A 12,941-nucleotide genomic window follows, 5' to 3' on the forward strand; every position below is an offset into this window, starting at 1 on the left:
ACTCGACGGTTTTTCAATGAAAAACTTGCCTTATTTGTTTTGAAAACGATGGAGTGTAAGAAATCATTTTCAGTGAAAGTCAGTGCACTGGAGGAATAAAATGTCACCCAGATCATAGTCTGATTTATTATATCGAATAGTGCAGATAATTTATTCAATTACATAATCCTTATCGAAATCATATTTATCTGCTTTTGAAGTAGATGAACCCGAACCCAGGCTGAAGTTATCCAGAACATCTGTAATTTTTGAAATTTTCTTCTCATTACGCACATTCTGCTTCTTCTTTTGTTTTTGCACTTGTTTTATAGATTTGTTGAGCGATTGATTTTCTGAAAACAAGATTTTATATACAAAATTAATATTTAAAGTTACTATAAGTGGTGGTAAGATAATAATTACCTTCTAAAAGCAGTACGGGGTCTGGTTTTTCTTTTTCATCAGCCAATTTTCTTTTACGAGTTCTCAACGACTTGTCCTTCTCGTTGATAACTAGATTTGGTGAAATATTAGTCGCCGTATCATCTTCTTCGCGAGGTTTCCTAATCTCCAGAGAACCTGTGCATGCGATCTCCATAGCTTCATCTGTTTTTACAGTGCATTGCTCTAGTATATCTGTCTCCATGGAGTCAAAGTTATCAACATCAAACTCGCGGGCCTCGGCGTGTACTATCGAGGCACTAATGTGGACACTTTGCGGCTCGACTACTTCGGGAGGTTGTGTGCAATATTTTATTTTGCCAGTGTTCCAGTCATTGAGCACGCTGCGCGCAGCTGCCACAACATCAGGCACTCCTTTTTTCAAGAATTTTCCTAAGGAGGGGACAGTTAGTTAGCAATAGGCTACAAATTCAACGCACTCACCCATTCTAGCAGCCTTCTTTGCAAAGAATTCTTCAAAGGTGTCGTAGCTTGTAATATCATACATAGAGCAGAAATACTCTTTGCTGGCTCGTCTCAAAACGCTTTCCGCAATTGTGAATGGATCTTTTACATCGCCCACGCGCTGGGCGTTCTTTAGCACTGCATGTGAACTTTCAGCTCCGCTCGTAAATACAATCCCCGGACAGTCGATTAGTTTGATCTTTGAATCAAGTTCTACTTCCTGCATGGCCCTTTAGTTTTCGAAGACCAATGTAAATTAAATTGAATACAAATAATAATTAGACAGGAGACTTACTTAGTCACACCTGGGGTACTGCCCACCATGCACGATCTTCCTCGGGTCAGCGAATTGATTATTGAGCTCTTTCCCACATTTGGGATTCCAACAACTCCCACTCGTATCGATGTCTTGATTCCTTTGTTTCGGCAGTAATTGCCCAGCATGGACATTAGTAGCTCAGCTCCAATGCACACCGATCCCTGCATGGCTTTAGCGGATTTCATGTCGTGAAGTTTTCGGCGACCTAAACGTGACGCCTGATCTTGTGTAGAAGCTTTAAACGCAGTCACTGGACCTACACGCCGGAAGTACTTAATCCAGTTATCTAGATTTTCCCTAGGCACTAGATCCGCCTTGTTTAGTATAAGTACAAGGCGTTTGTTGCCAGGGGCTCCTCGAACGGCGCGTTCTACTTCGGTGCAGCGCGTTCCGAGGGGATCACGAGCATCCACTACTTCCAGGACAACGTCGGCATTTTCAATGACCTTACGGAATTCTTTAAAGTATTGCTTCAGAGACTGCTCCTTTGTGACGGCATTCTTATACTTTTTCTGATTGTCATCGACTGAACCGTCTTCGTGCATAGCTCCATGGACTGTGCTCCGCATGTCTGCATCTTCTACCATAGATTCCAGGGACTTGAATTTATTTTGCTCTCGTTCTAATTTGAAAGCATCGCGGCGCGCTTGCCGTTCGGATTCTTGCCGTTGTTTGGCCTCCTCAACTTCCTTTAGTATGTCATCCTTAAATGGGCAGATATTCGGTATCTGAATGAGCTTCTGTTTTTTGCTTCCTTTTTTTGGATTTTTCTTTGCATCGCGACGTTCCTTCCTGTTGTGCTCGCGTACCTTTTTATCGATTTTGTGCTTAAGACGACCAGTCAATCGCTTTGATTTTTTAGCTGCAATACCACAGATCATGAGATGATCTTTAATCTTTACGAATATCAAATTACTTACTCTTCAATCGTTTTAGAGCCATTTCCAATTAACAATTAACTACAACTTAGATTGGTTTCCAGCACGTGTTATGATTTTGCCACTCACAATATACATCGACAACAAAATATTTCTTTCTAGTTTTCCAGCACTTTCATCGATAGTGTCGATAGTTGTGTTGAGCTGGTCACACTGGAAATGACGTAACTGAGAACATATGTTTGTTGAGATTTTATAAAAATGTATATTAAAGCGATTTTAAATGCCGTTCGCTATGCTAAGCGAGTTAATTTGCCCGTACAAATGCCATTAAGTTCAAGCATTCACACAAGCGTGTGCTCCAGAAAGGCAGAAGACCGCAAGGAAATGTTGGCGTCGCTGCCCGCTAAGGACGAGGGAACTGTTGGCGAAAAGTCTGTGGATATTGATACACTTATTAACCGGTACGAGCCACGCATTTCGAAATAAATAACAACTGAATAATATTTGGTCGTTTTTATAGAAAGTCCAAGTTCTTTCCCGATGCAGCCATAGCCACTCAACTATTTAATGGAATGCCCTTCAACGAGCTGCCCGTTTGCAACATCCGCGTTTCTTCAAACAACACAATAATATCAGTGACGGACTACAAAGGCATGATTTAATAGATATATATAATTATAAATGATATAATTCGTATTTTAGGTGTACCTAGGCTAATACGTTCTTGCGGTATAGAAGGATTTAAAAATACCAGGAAGGGGACGAACATTGCGGCACAAGCGACGGCCGTAAGCATAAGCGCAGTGAGTTGTGTGGCATATTCTTAGCTAGATATACATTTCTACAAACATACCTGTATATAGCTTTACTATTATATATTTTACATGTACATATGTATTTTACTACATTTTTGATTGCAGAAAGCAATTGAATTGGGTTGGAAAACGATTCGAGTGAAGGTTCGTGGCCTCGGACCTGGACGAATGGTAGGCTTGCACATTCCAGCTATCATACATAATCAAATAAATTATTGCTTTATGATTGCAGTCGGCTATTAAAGGACTGCAAATGGGTGGATTAAATATAGTATCTATTACCGATAACACACCAGTTTCATGGAATCCACCGCGACCTCGAAAGCAAAGAAGCCTTTAAGTTAAAGCCGCTAAAAGCTTATGTATGCACACGAAATAAACTTAAAATGTCTAAAAATCCATAACAAGATATAATTAATGAATGCATTGTGCCATGCGGTACCATGGTTTCAAACTCCATTTCATTGTGGAGTGCTTTTTTATTAAATATACATTGTTAACCTTGTCTATTAATTGTAATGGGAGGATGTGTTTTTTTTCGTAACTTGTACATACATATGTACATATATGTAAAATTAAACTAGGCCATTAATCATACAAATGTATAAAATACGGTATTATAGCTTAGTTAAAAATCCTAATCAATCTTAAAACAATGGGCTGCCATACGCCGTTAATGTTATGGATGCCATAAAACATAAATATCACTTAGCGAACATACATATGTGTGAATAGTCTTGTGCACTCATTAATATGCAAAAAACTACATACCATACCTCAATCCGCACATACTCGATATTTCAATGGAATGCTTTTCAAAATGGAATTCTAAGTGATACAAAATAATCTTTGTACAATGAATATTGATTTTGGTTTTGGCTATGCGGTTCGGATTCTCATTGTCATGTGGCTGCTGCGAGCTTACGAAGTCGCCCTTCAATTGTGTTGTGTAAAGCTTTCGCTGCTGTACGTACTGGACTGAGTATACATCTCGTTCGCGTTTTATCATCCCTAATGGGCGAGGATGTTGTTGGTGTACCTCCAGGGTCTGGCCAAGGCGCCGGTGACTTTCCCCGAGATTTACACTGTTTTATTGGTCCCCAGAATATTGGTTTCCGTGGCTCCTGTTTGTCAATACCGGAATTTCGATAGTCTGGCGTTTCTGCAGCGACGGCTTTTGTGACTTCTATTTCCGACTCACAATTGTGACAACCGCTCATTCCAAATGACGTATGGAATTGCATGGGCGTGTTTTCTGCAAAGTGCGGACTTTGACTTCCGCATGGATCTCGTGATAAGTCCCTTTCCGTGTCGTCGTTACTGCCATCCCGCCTTGGCGTCTCGCTTTCCTCGTAGTCCATAAATGAATTGGCACATGCAGGTTGATAAATAACAGCCGACGCGTGACCAGACCGACCCGACTTCAGCGGCGTACCCTTTACCCATGTGTTTGTGCGAGGATCGTATACCTCAACGATGGATAAAAAGTTATTGCCATCGAAACCACCAATAGCGTACAGTTTTCCATCGAGAGGTGTTAGGGATAGTGCACTGCGGGCTATTTGTATGGGTGCAACCATATCCCAGGTCTCATTTTCGGTATCATAGCGTTCTACAGTGGCCAATTGCCGAGTACCATCAAAGCCACCAACTACGTAAATGAACTGATTAATAGCAGCCACACCTAAAAACATAGAACCGATCATAACAGAAATACAGATTATAAACGGAATCGTTCAATTTACCCGCTCCACTGCGACCGGTTTGCAGAGACGGCAAGAAACTCCATTCGTTGTTTTCCGGATGGTAACATTCAACACTGGTCAATCGCTCGTTACCATCGAAACCGCCGATCGCATAAAGCAGGCGATTGACTACTACTACGCCCACACCCAAGCGTTTCGAATGCATTGGCTGAACAAGCGTCCATCGATCGAGGTCTGGGTCATAGCTGCAAATAATTAAGACTTTGGCTAAGCATAATCTGGTATTGAACATCATCATTTTATACGCACTATTCCACTGTGTTATGATACTCCATGCCTGCGGAGCCCCCCACAGCATACATCAGCTCGTCCATAACTGCTACACCCACACGATGACGCGGTACGGACATTGGCGAGCACGGACGCCAAGTCTCGCTGATGGCACTATAACGATCTACCCAGTCGGAGTCGTAGGATGAGCACATGTTGTTGTTTCGGCCACCGACTGCATAGAACTTTCCCTTAAGAAATGCTGCGCCAAGGCCGGATCGTGGAATCCGCAAGTTCGGCAATGTAGTCCACGTCTTGTCGTCCACATTATAAGCCTCCAGTATGTCCAGAGAGTGTCGAAAGAAACCGCCCGCGACGAATATCATACGCGTCGTGTTCGGTGTACGCTCCTTTACACCAGGGCACTTGTGTAGCGTTAGGTCTTTGAAGATCTTTGCAAGATACTCGCGACACGCCGGAACTTTGCGTAGCACATCGCAATTCTTCATTTGCTCCTTGAGGAAGTTGGGCGTTAGGAACTGGCATCGGACGGCTCCCAATATGTGTTCCATCTTGCAGTGCCGATTGTCTTCGTCGTACTTTACCCACTTAAGAACAGCATTGTAAACCTCGCGTTCCTCCTGCACGTTTAACTCATCTCGTCGAATGAGGGCAATGAGTTGATATGCCGAAAGCTGTAGAAACTCCTCCTCTTGGCAGACCTAGGTCAAACAAGCCATGTTATCGGGGAAATGTTGTTCACTACTCACTATTCTTTACTCTAACACCAATGACAGTGGTATTACTCACCTGAGTGAAGTTCCTTTCAATAAATATGTTGGCTTTCTTTTGAAGCTCCACACACCCGTGCTGTTCCGCAAAGTTTGCAATGCCGATAGCGTTTGTTGGGTCCAATTGTCTTTCTAAGAAGGCACAGCATGCATCAATTACATTTGGCACTTGGAACATGGTCGCTGCAGGCAGCAGTTGGCAAACAGTTACTTCGGTTACTCGAATTTGTCCGGTGTACATAAAATACAAAATTCGCGACATTGCTGTGGGACAAACCTACAAAAACGAAAGGGGCAAACTGTTCATCTATTAAACCAACAAATTGAGGTTAACCGTTGATATTAGCTTACCCCCTGAAGCTGCACGCGCGACATCTCTGACTCCTTCAGACCACCAGTAAACATAGCTTTGAAATAAGGCGATGCTGCGGACAACACTACTTTGTGGGCGGGAAATAGCTCCTTTTTTACCTCCAGCACGACATCTGTGAGCATGCCGTGTGAGCGCATCATGAACATCATCTTTAGAGCTTCCTTGGCGTAGTTTGACATGCAAAATGTCATGTCATCGTCCGTTGCATCGTGGTCATCTATGGGCGAGACCGACTCGAACCGTCCGCATGCGGTTGAGATGGAACAACGTTCGGAATGGTTGTTCATCTCAGTCTCTGAAAACCAGAGGACCAATATTAGAGCGGTAAAACCAAATTCATTCACAATAATAATATTCATTTAATGTGGATTCAGGCAAGGCTCTATGTTGTGCCCTATGAGTTGTTTGACTGTATAGTACACACATACATACATATAGCTAATAAGCTAAAGCTGCATACATATGTATGTATGTTATCTTATCTTGCTTAAATTGGCGTAAAGTACAAGATGCCACTTTTTAGAAATCTTCTCATTGTTAAATAAGAATACTTGTTACCTAGATTGGTCAGGGGCATTTCTACATTATCCTGATGATACGGGTCGGATAACCTTCGCAAACAGATAACCATCACATACCGCAAAACCGCATTGTTTTTTGTTTCTTCTTACGTGACCAAACAAAACACACACACATAATATTACTAGCCGTTTTTTTATATTAAACGCAAACTAGTTTTGCAGTTATCTGCTAAGCAACATCCTACTGTTGACTTTTAGAAGATCATTGCCAATAAATATCCACAGAAAAAACACACGTAATAATTCAAATTGCAAAAGCTAAATTTCATGATAAAAGCAGGTGCAGTTCTACTTTTTGGGTCTCCACTGTACACAATCAAGAATTTGTTGGAACATTTTTGCCAATCATTGCGACGGTTTTAGACTGTAGGTAAGAGAGCTTGATTCATGATTTGAAGAGTCATGCTCAGTTTTTTTTTTTTTTTATTTTACCAAAAACAGCGCGAGAAAAATTACTCAGCACTGTAGTATAGAAATCCTAAGAAACGAACCTTCTGGTTGACAGGTGCACATATTATGCATCGGGGAGGTCATCTGGGCCGGAAAACGGTCGGGTCTACAGTTTTCATACTGCATTTGCATTTGGCACTGATAGGGATGACGAGACTCTTTTTCAAACACTTGAGGAACTGTCACGATATATTGACTAAGACAGTAGATCCTCTAATACGAGTGATCACAGATACGTATATAAAATCGACTTAAGTATGCCACACAATATGCATATTGGTCACTGATTAGGTGTCAGAAATTTTACTGAAACTGAAGAAACGTAACTCCGAGTACATATGTGTGAAACGACGCTGAGGCTATTATCGTTCAGCTTAACGAGAGCCCCACGCAAGCGAAATTATTTGATTCGCGAAAATGCGTACGACACGCAGAGGGAGAGTAAGTCAACTGATTTGTGGAAGTCCGTTCACCTAGTGAGGGGCTCTCTTTATGAAAACAAACCGAAGTTATCTACCAGATTTACTAAAAGCATTATCATGCTTACATGAGTTGTTCGGTGACTTTCAGATGTATTGTTCTTTTCGAAAAATGCATATGTGTGCTCATAAAAACTCATTTTCACTACAATGCGATAAGAATTCTTGCTATGAATGAACTGTGTTGGGGCTGAATACCAGAAGGAACGATATCAATTCTGATATTTCTTATTTTATACGATACTTTTACAACTGACGAATTTTTTTACTGACTAATTTTACCGGAAGTCTCTTTTAAATATCCTTCTGATATATGTATGTCAGTACATGGAATAGTATAAAATAACACCATTGTTGGTGGAATCCTAGATATATAACTGTACAAACATGTTTGTCATTAGCAATCTTTCCTATTTAATAATACTGCCTACATACTTTTCAAGCTAAGAAAAACCCTACAGGTCTTCACAAGTCCATATGTATGTATGTGCATATATGTATTCATGTTGAAATTAAAAGGAAAACCAGGACTGACTGTAAATTTGGATGTCAGCAGTACGGGAAACCCCTTGGTTCGGAATAGGTATGTATGTATTTATTTTAGTTGTTTATCTTTTAATCGTTACAACTTCCACTATAATCATACTTTTATATTCAATTGTACATACATGTGTATGCAGTGTATGTATGTTTATTAGGCAATGATAAAGGGAAAAACGGTGTGAATTACTGCCGAATCATTGTGAGGAGGCAAAACTCGTTCAAACTCAACCATACATATACATAAATATATATGCATTGGTATGCATTGGTGTAGGTGATATACAAATAACGTAATCAGCGCGTGTTTGGAAGGGTACTGTTGAACTTTGCTTTTATATAAATGAATTGTATTGCCGTCTACTCAACAGCTGTCGGTTAAATATAAGTTCTGGTAAGTAAACTTTTGCATTAGATTGGTACACACATGCTGATGAATATGAATGGCACACAGCCTTTTGTTTCTGTAGTTTCATCAATAACTTTTTCAGGTCTCTTTTAGGTTGTTCCAGTTTGGAATGCACCTTTTAGACCAAGTTTTCTACTTTATTTGTTCACATTTGATCCACTCACAATGTTTATGAATATAAATTCATAAATTCGCACCTGCCACTCACAATTTCCATTAAAATATTAGGTGTAAACAGGCTGAAAGGTGTTGGAAAACATTAACTTACATGTGTTTTTTATAGGGCTGCAAAATGAACCAAAACTTAAACCAAACTCACAGCGAGAAACCTTCAATCACACACAAATATAATAATTTTTACCATTTTTGTTTGAAGCAGCGGAAGCGCAAAAGCAGAAAAAGTCTACATATTTTCTACAAAAACAAAGGATTTTACTATCTTAACGGAGCTTTACGTATAGTATTAGTATCCAGAATTGTGTTGTGTGGCTCATGGGTGAGTGAACAAAAAAAAGTTGTTTACTTAAGTGAGCAACTGAACATGTTTCATCCAAACTGTTCTTTTTAGCTCACTTGTTCTTTTTGCTCACTTGTTTATTTTTGCTCACTCTTTGCGCGATTAAAGCAGCTCCTTAAAGGTCATTTTGCGTTCTGGCAGTTGTTACTCATATTTGCGTTTACTTGTGTTTTTCTTACAAATTAATTATGCTTAAGTCTTCATTTATAACTGCTTTTTTTATGCTGGAGGAGAACGATGAACAAACGACAATAAGTGAAATCCTATAGTATTTTTATAAACTGCTTAGAAAAATAGCAGGAGTAATATTCCATATAATTTTGTGTGTATTCGACAATGGGTTAAAGTTAACTTATTCAGTTCGTTCAATATAATAGTTCTTTTTTGTTCGTTCATGAACCACGCAAAACACGTTTTTATCCTGTTTCGTTTCCTTCGGTATATTTAAGGTACATTTTGAAAAGAGAAGGTATATATCTGACGGTCTGACCGTATATTTGATTAGTTTCCAGTATATTTTAAGACGCGGCATAACGCTTAAAACATATTTTATAAACAATCCAATAAGGCTAAGGACATAAAGATAAACAATCTTGTATGAAATTGATTTATCAATCGGATAAAATTATGTTTTAAGAGATGAGGGTTCTAGCTAGCTAGTAATATTAAACCGAATATCAAAAACGAGGAATATAATGGAACTCTCATACAAATAATTCGTCAGTATATTTACGGTATATTTTGAAATTTGTGATGTATATTTCGGTATATGTCTGAGGGCCACACAAATTTATTATTATTATTATTTGTTGTTTGATCTACAGCCCCGAAGTAAAGATGAGACCCGCCTTAACGACGATAAATGCAACGAGCAAACAGAGCGCATCCGTAATATTTTTCCATGGCTCCGGTGACACTGGTCCGGGGATACTGGAATGGGTGCGCTTTTTGTTGGGTCGGAATTTGGAATACCCGCACATAAAAATCGTATATCCAACAGCACCAATGCAAAAGTATACGCCGTTGAACGGCCAGGAGTCCAATGTTTGGTTCGATCGACGATCGGTCAACATTGCGGCACAGGAAAGTAAAAGGAGCATGTCCCAGTGTTACGAAATCGTTCATCAACTTATCGAAGAAGAGGTTTCAGCAGGCATACCAACTAGCCGCATCATTGTGGGCGGTTTTTCAATGGGCGGTGCGTTAGCCTTGCATACGGGCTACCATTTGAATGCTGGACTTGCGGGTGTCTTTGCCCACTCTTCTTTTCTCAATCGTAGCTCCGTCGTTTATGAATCCCTGCAGTCGCGCTCACATCACCATCTTCCAGAGCTCCGAATGTTTCATGGTGAGGGCGATACCTTAGTACCGCTTGAGTGGGGCCTGGAGACTTTTAAATCTCTTCAAATGTTAGGAGTCAATGGTACATTCCAACCAATGAAAAATACACTTCATGAACTGAAAAAATCGTCGCTTCTTGATCTTGAGTCTTGGATACTTGAAAAGCTACCTCCGCTTGAAAACAATGTACAAAATAAACTGTGAGGGGTAAGTCGGTAATTTTTTTTAAATATTATCCCTTAATAATCTATATTATTTTAGAATTTGGCATAAAACCAGCACAACTATCAGCACTGCAGAGGCAAGCCTTGCTATCACTTGCTTGATCTTCTACGTATCGATCTTCTCCACCGTAATGAAAGCACAGTTCTTCTTGAGCAAGAATGCTGCGTGCTGCGAAAACACCTTTAAAAATGTACATATATAAAACGAAAATTTTCCGGTAACTTGTACAAAGTTAATAAAACTCACATATTTTTGGTATGGGACAGTCTATTCGTACCGCTGTTATATGACAATTGGGGTCACAGCTGTGGTTAATATAGCGTCCAATATTTCCACGTCGAGAAGGATCTATAATGGTGACTTGTCGTTTATCTTCATAGCAGTCATCGGTCTTAGTGTATTCGTTGAGTATTAGCACATAATTCATTGATCCCAGTTTTTTGTTGGTAACTATGCGTCGTTTGGCCTCAGAAATAGTTAGAATTTCCCCTGCATATTCGCAGATGAAGGCACCACAAGGAATGCTTACTTTCGTGCGGACACCTTTTGATTTGTAAGTCGGAGAATTAAATACTTCCAAATTTGCTCTTGGACCGTACTGCACAAGTCGATTAGTGCAAAACTCGATCCGACACTCACAGAAGGAATTGCACTCCACAATTGGGATATTGCCTGTTTTGTTAGTCTGCCTTTGAATCAATTCTTTTCCATCTGGACAGTACTCATACGCACCACCGTGTGAGCATCTTTCATTATTTGCACAACCGCCTTTATCGCATTGACATTTGTGTAAAAGCACAGAGTTGTAATCGTTCCTTAACAGATTGAAATCTAAGCTTTCATCACTGGGCATCAGAACGGATTCTAGAATATATTCTAGATGATCTGGGTGTTCATAGTCGTCATTCACTACCATTCGAGATTGTGCCATTAAAATAGTACGGATCCCAATAAGAAGGAACAATAAATTCAGTCTCCTGCCTATACTTTTTTTTACAATATTAGCTTTCTTGTCGAATTTGTTTACAAATTTTTAGAAATGTTTTGTGATGAATTTAGAGCAGCTGGTCATTAGGGCTGCAAAACCATCGATGGCAATATCGTAGAATTGTCCGATAGAATGGGTTAAATATTCTTAAAGGGCGCGCAACTGTATGGAATGTATGTATGTATGCATATGATGGATATACGAACATCACGGAATCTTGTGAGAAAGACATGTAAATAATTCGAATTTTGCTCTAGTTCGTTGTGGTTCTATCCATGGGTAGACTACCTTCGCGCCCAACTATCCTTTTAAATGTTGATAATATCGGGAAGAAGACATTTTAATGTCTTAATATGCGCCGCCTCCTCTTCCCGTCATTTATCATTAAATTAATTATATTTTAAAGAAACATTTTTTAAGTTAGTAACGTTTATTGCGGCATGGTTTAGAGCTTCACAATACGTGGGAAAAGTTGATAAAGAATTTCCACCTGGGAAATATGAATCTTTCGAATGCAAAAGTGAGTGTCTGTCCGTCTTTTTAACGCCTAGTTCTCAGAGACTATAAGCGCTAGGGCAACCCAATTTTGTTACCAGACTGTGATATCACACTGTTAAAAGTGTATTTTTAAATTGTGACAAATTCGAAGATACGAGAAAACTAAACTAATTAAACCAAACTGATGTTGGTTATAGAATAGAAAAAGGGAGACAGGTGAAAAAGTTAGTTAGTTATTCCTTGGCTTGTGGGCTTTGCGCAAGCATATAAGCAGTTTTAAAGCTAACTCCACATATCTAATTTCTTCATGCAATGGGAAAATGTTATATTCAATGGTTTTTCTTCAATTAAGGAATCATACAAAATTTTGAAAGTTTTCTTTACAAAAACTCTGGGGGTTGAGAAGGTTTTTTGCAAAACACTGCTTAAAACACTATTCCTTCGGAAAGGTTAACAAAATATAATATAAATATAAATTATACGACAGGTTTAACCTGTTTTACACAATTCTAAAAAAAATGCATTTTAATTATAATACAATAATCCGAATATACAATAATAATAATTGTTCCATATAAGTTACATATTGCGTGATAAGTAGTGTGACTTTGTCATGAAGAAAACTTAGTTGAGCTCTTACCAGGCGCTGAGAACACAAAAACGACAGTGTCTACTGTATTGGGATAGGTTAAATTTGAAATTAAATAAAACCATCCCTGTCATACCAGCTATTATAAGTGTCAGGTGAAAGAAGAAAGAGCTCTCTTGTGCTCTCACTTTTTTTTTCTGTTCCTTATTATGTTACACTGAGACCTGAGAGAGTTCGGATTACAAAATACATATTATGGTCAGTGCGCAGGTTCTAGAGAAGCC

The 12,941-nt window shown here is 39.3% G+C and overlaps 5 protein-coding genes across 15 annotated transcripts; 2 read left to right on the forward strand and 3 right to left on the reverse strand.

The window, feature by feature from the left end:
- Window positions 1-96: 96 nt before the first annotated feature.
- On the reverse strand, window positions 97-2,269 carry Ns1 (Nucleostemin 1). Its single transcript, XM_002137566.4, has 5 exons — window positions 2,125-2,269; window positions 1,181-2,066; window positions 865-1,115; window positions 403-813; window positions 97-332 (listed from the first exon to the last, which is right to left on the reverse strand). Exons 1-5 carry the CDS (start codon window positions 2,144-2,146, stop codon window positions 151-153), a joined length of 1,752 nt encoding a protein of 583 aa, XP_002137602.2. The 5' UTR covers window positions 2,147-2,269; the 3' UTR covers window positions 97-150.
- On the forward strand, window positions 2,261-3,359 carry mRpS11 (mitochondrial ribosomal protein S11). The gene is made up of 5 exons (XM_001359048.4): window positions 2,261-2,546; window positions 2,606-2,736; window positions 2,788-2,888; window positions 3,006-3,071; window positions 3,133-3,359. Exons 1-5 carry the CDS (start codon window positions 2,344-2,346, stop codon window positions 3,238-3,240), a joined length of 609 nt encoding a protein of 202 aa, XP_001359085.2. The 5' UTR covers window positions 2,261-2,343; the 3' UTR covers window positions 3,241-3,359.
- Keap1 (kelch like ECH associated protein 1) lies at window positions 3,335-8,785 on the reverse strand. Of its 6 annotated transcripts, none has more exons than XM_003736610.3 (6): window positions 8,768-8,785; window positions 6,019-6,335; window positions 5,687-5,944; window positions 4,916-5,598; window positions 4,646-4,851; window positions 3,335-4,584 (listed from the first exon to the last, which is right to left on the reverse strand). In XM_003736610.3, the coding sequence occupies exons 2-6, from the start codon at window positions 6,325-6,327 to the stop codon at window positions 3,803-3,805; spliced, it is 2,238 nt and encodes a 745-aa protein (XP_003736658.2). In that variant the 5' UTR covers window positions 6,328-6,335; window positions 8,768-8,785; the 3' UTR covers window positions 3,335-3,802. The 6 variants fall into 6 exon arrangements, with proteins under 6 accessions (XP_003736658.2, XP_033232836.1, XP_015037612.2 ...); XM_033376945.1 differs by lacking the exon at window positions 8,768-8,785 and adding an exon at window positions 8,708-8,761; XM_015182126.2 differs by lacking the exon at window positions 8,768-8,785 and adding an exon at window positions 8,664-8,752.
- A 616-nt stretch (window positions 8,786-9,401) lies between these two features.
- On the forward strand, window positions 9,402-10,840 carry LOC4802103 (lysophospholipase-like protein 1). 2 transcript variants are annotated; one of them, XM_001359050.4, is made up of 3 exons: window positions 9,402-9,465; window positions 9,841-10,564; window positions 10,619-10,840. In XM_001359050.4, the coding sequence occupies exon 2, from the start codon at window positions 9,854-9,856 to the stop codon at window positions 10,559-10,561; it is 708 nt and encodes a 235-aa protein (XP_001359087.2). In that variant the 5' UTR covers window positions 9,402-9,465; window positions 9,841-9,853; the 3' UTR covers window positions 10,562-10,564; window positions 10,619-10,840. The 2 variants fall into 2 exon arrangements, with proteins under 2 accessions (XP_001359087.2, XP_033232844.1); XM_033376953.1 differs by lacking the exon at window positions 9,402-9,465 and having other exon boundaries at window positions 9,795-10,564.
- LOC4802104 (histone-lysine N-methyltransferase SETMAR) lies at window positions 10,557-11,677 on the reverse strand. Of its 5 annotated transcripts, XM_033376951.1 has the most exons (4): window positions 11,315-11,677; window positions 11,222-11,254; window positions 10,829-11,125; window positions 10,557-10,762 (listed from the first exon to the last, which is right to left on the reverse strand). In XM_033376951.1, exons 1-4 carry the CDS (start codon window positions 11,511-11,513, stop codon window positions 10,605-10,607), a joined length of 687 nt encoding a protein of 228 aa, XP_033232842.1. In that variant the 5' UTR covers window positions 11,514-11,677; the 3' UTR covers window positions 10,557-10,604. The 5 variants fall into 5 exon arrangements, with proteins under 5 accessions (XP_033232842.1, XP_033232841.1, XP_033232843.1 ...); XM_033376950.1 differs by having other exon boundaries at window positions 11,222-11,677; XM_033376952.1 differs by lacking the exon at window positions 11,222-11,254 and having other exon boundaries at window positions 10,829-10,930; window positions 11,315-11,676.
- Between the last annotated feature and the right edge of the window lie 1,264 nt (window positions 11,678-12,941).

This window comes from Drosophila pseudoobscura, chromosome 2 (assembly GCF_009870125.1).
Source record: "Drosophila pseudoobscura strain MV-25-SWS-2005 chromosome 2, UCI_Dpse_MV25, whole genome shotgun sequence".
Lineage (NCBI taxonomy): Eukaryota > Metazoa > Arthropoda > Insecta > Diptera > Drosophilidae > Drosophila > Drosophila pseudoobscura.

Bases quoted from the DNA above. Each gene is read 5' to 3' on its own strand.
- LOC4802104 (XM_033376949.1), bottom strand. From the start codon at position 11,513: ATGGCACAATCTCGAATGGTAGTGAATGACGACTATGAACACCCAGAT. The intron at 10,763-10,828 runs GTGAGTTTTATT...ACATTTTTAAAG, and splicing joins CTGTCCCATACCAAAAATAT to GTGTTTTCGCAGCACGCAGC.
- LOC4802103 (XM_001359050.4), top strand. From the start codon at position 9,854: ATGAGACCCGCCTTAACGACGATAAATGCAACGAGCAAACAGAGCGCA.
- Keap1 (XM_001359049.5), bottom strand. From the start codon at position 7,203: ATGCAAATGCAGTATGAAAACTGTAGACCCGACCGTTTTCCGGCCCAG. The intron at 5,599-5,686 runs GTGAGTAATACC...TGTTTGACCTAG, and splicing joins TTGAAAGGAACTTCACTCAG to GTCTGCCAAGAGGAGGAGTT. The intron at 4,585-4,645 runs GTAAATTGAACG...CTATGTTTTTAG, and splicing joins AACCGGTCGCAGTGGAGCGG to GTGTGGCTGCTATTAATCAG.
- mRpS11 (XM_001359048.4), top strand. From the start codon at position 2,344: ATGTATATTAAAGCGATTTTAAATGCCGTTCGCTATGCTAAGCGAGTT. The intron at 2,547-2,605 runs GTACGAGCCACG...TCGTTTTTATAG, and splicing joins ATTGATACACTTATTAACCG to AAAGTCCAAGTTCTTTCCCG. The intron at 3,072-3,132 runs GTAGGCTTGCAC...TTATGATTGCAG, and splicing joins GCCTCGGACCTGGACGAATG to TCGGCTATTAAAGGACTGCA.
- Ns1 (XM_002137566.4), bottom strand. From the start codon at position 2,146: ATGGCTCTAAAACGATTGAAGA. The intron at 1,116-1,180 runs GTAAGTCTCCTG...CGAAAACTAAAG, and splicing joins AGTACCCCAGGTGTGACTAA to GGCCATGCAGGAAGTAGAAC. The intron at 814-864 runs GTGAGTGCGTTG...TCCCCTCCTTAG, and splicing joins AAAGAAGGCTGCTAGAATGG to GAAAATTCTTGAAAAAAGGA.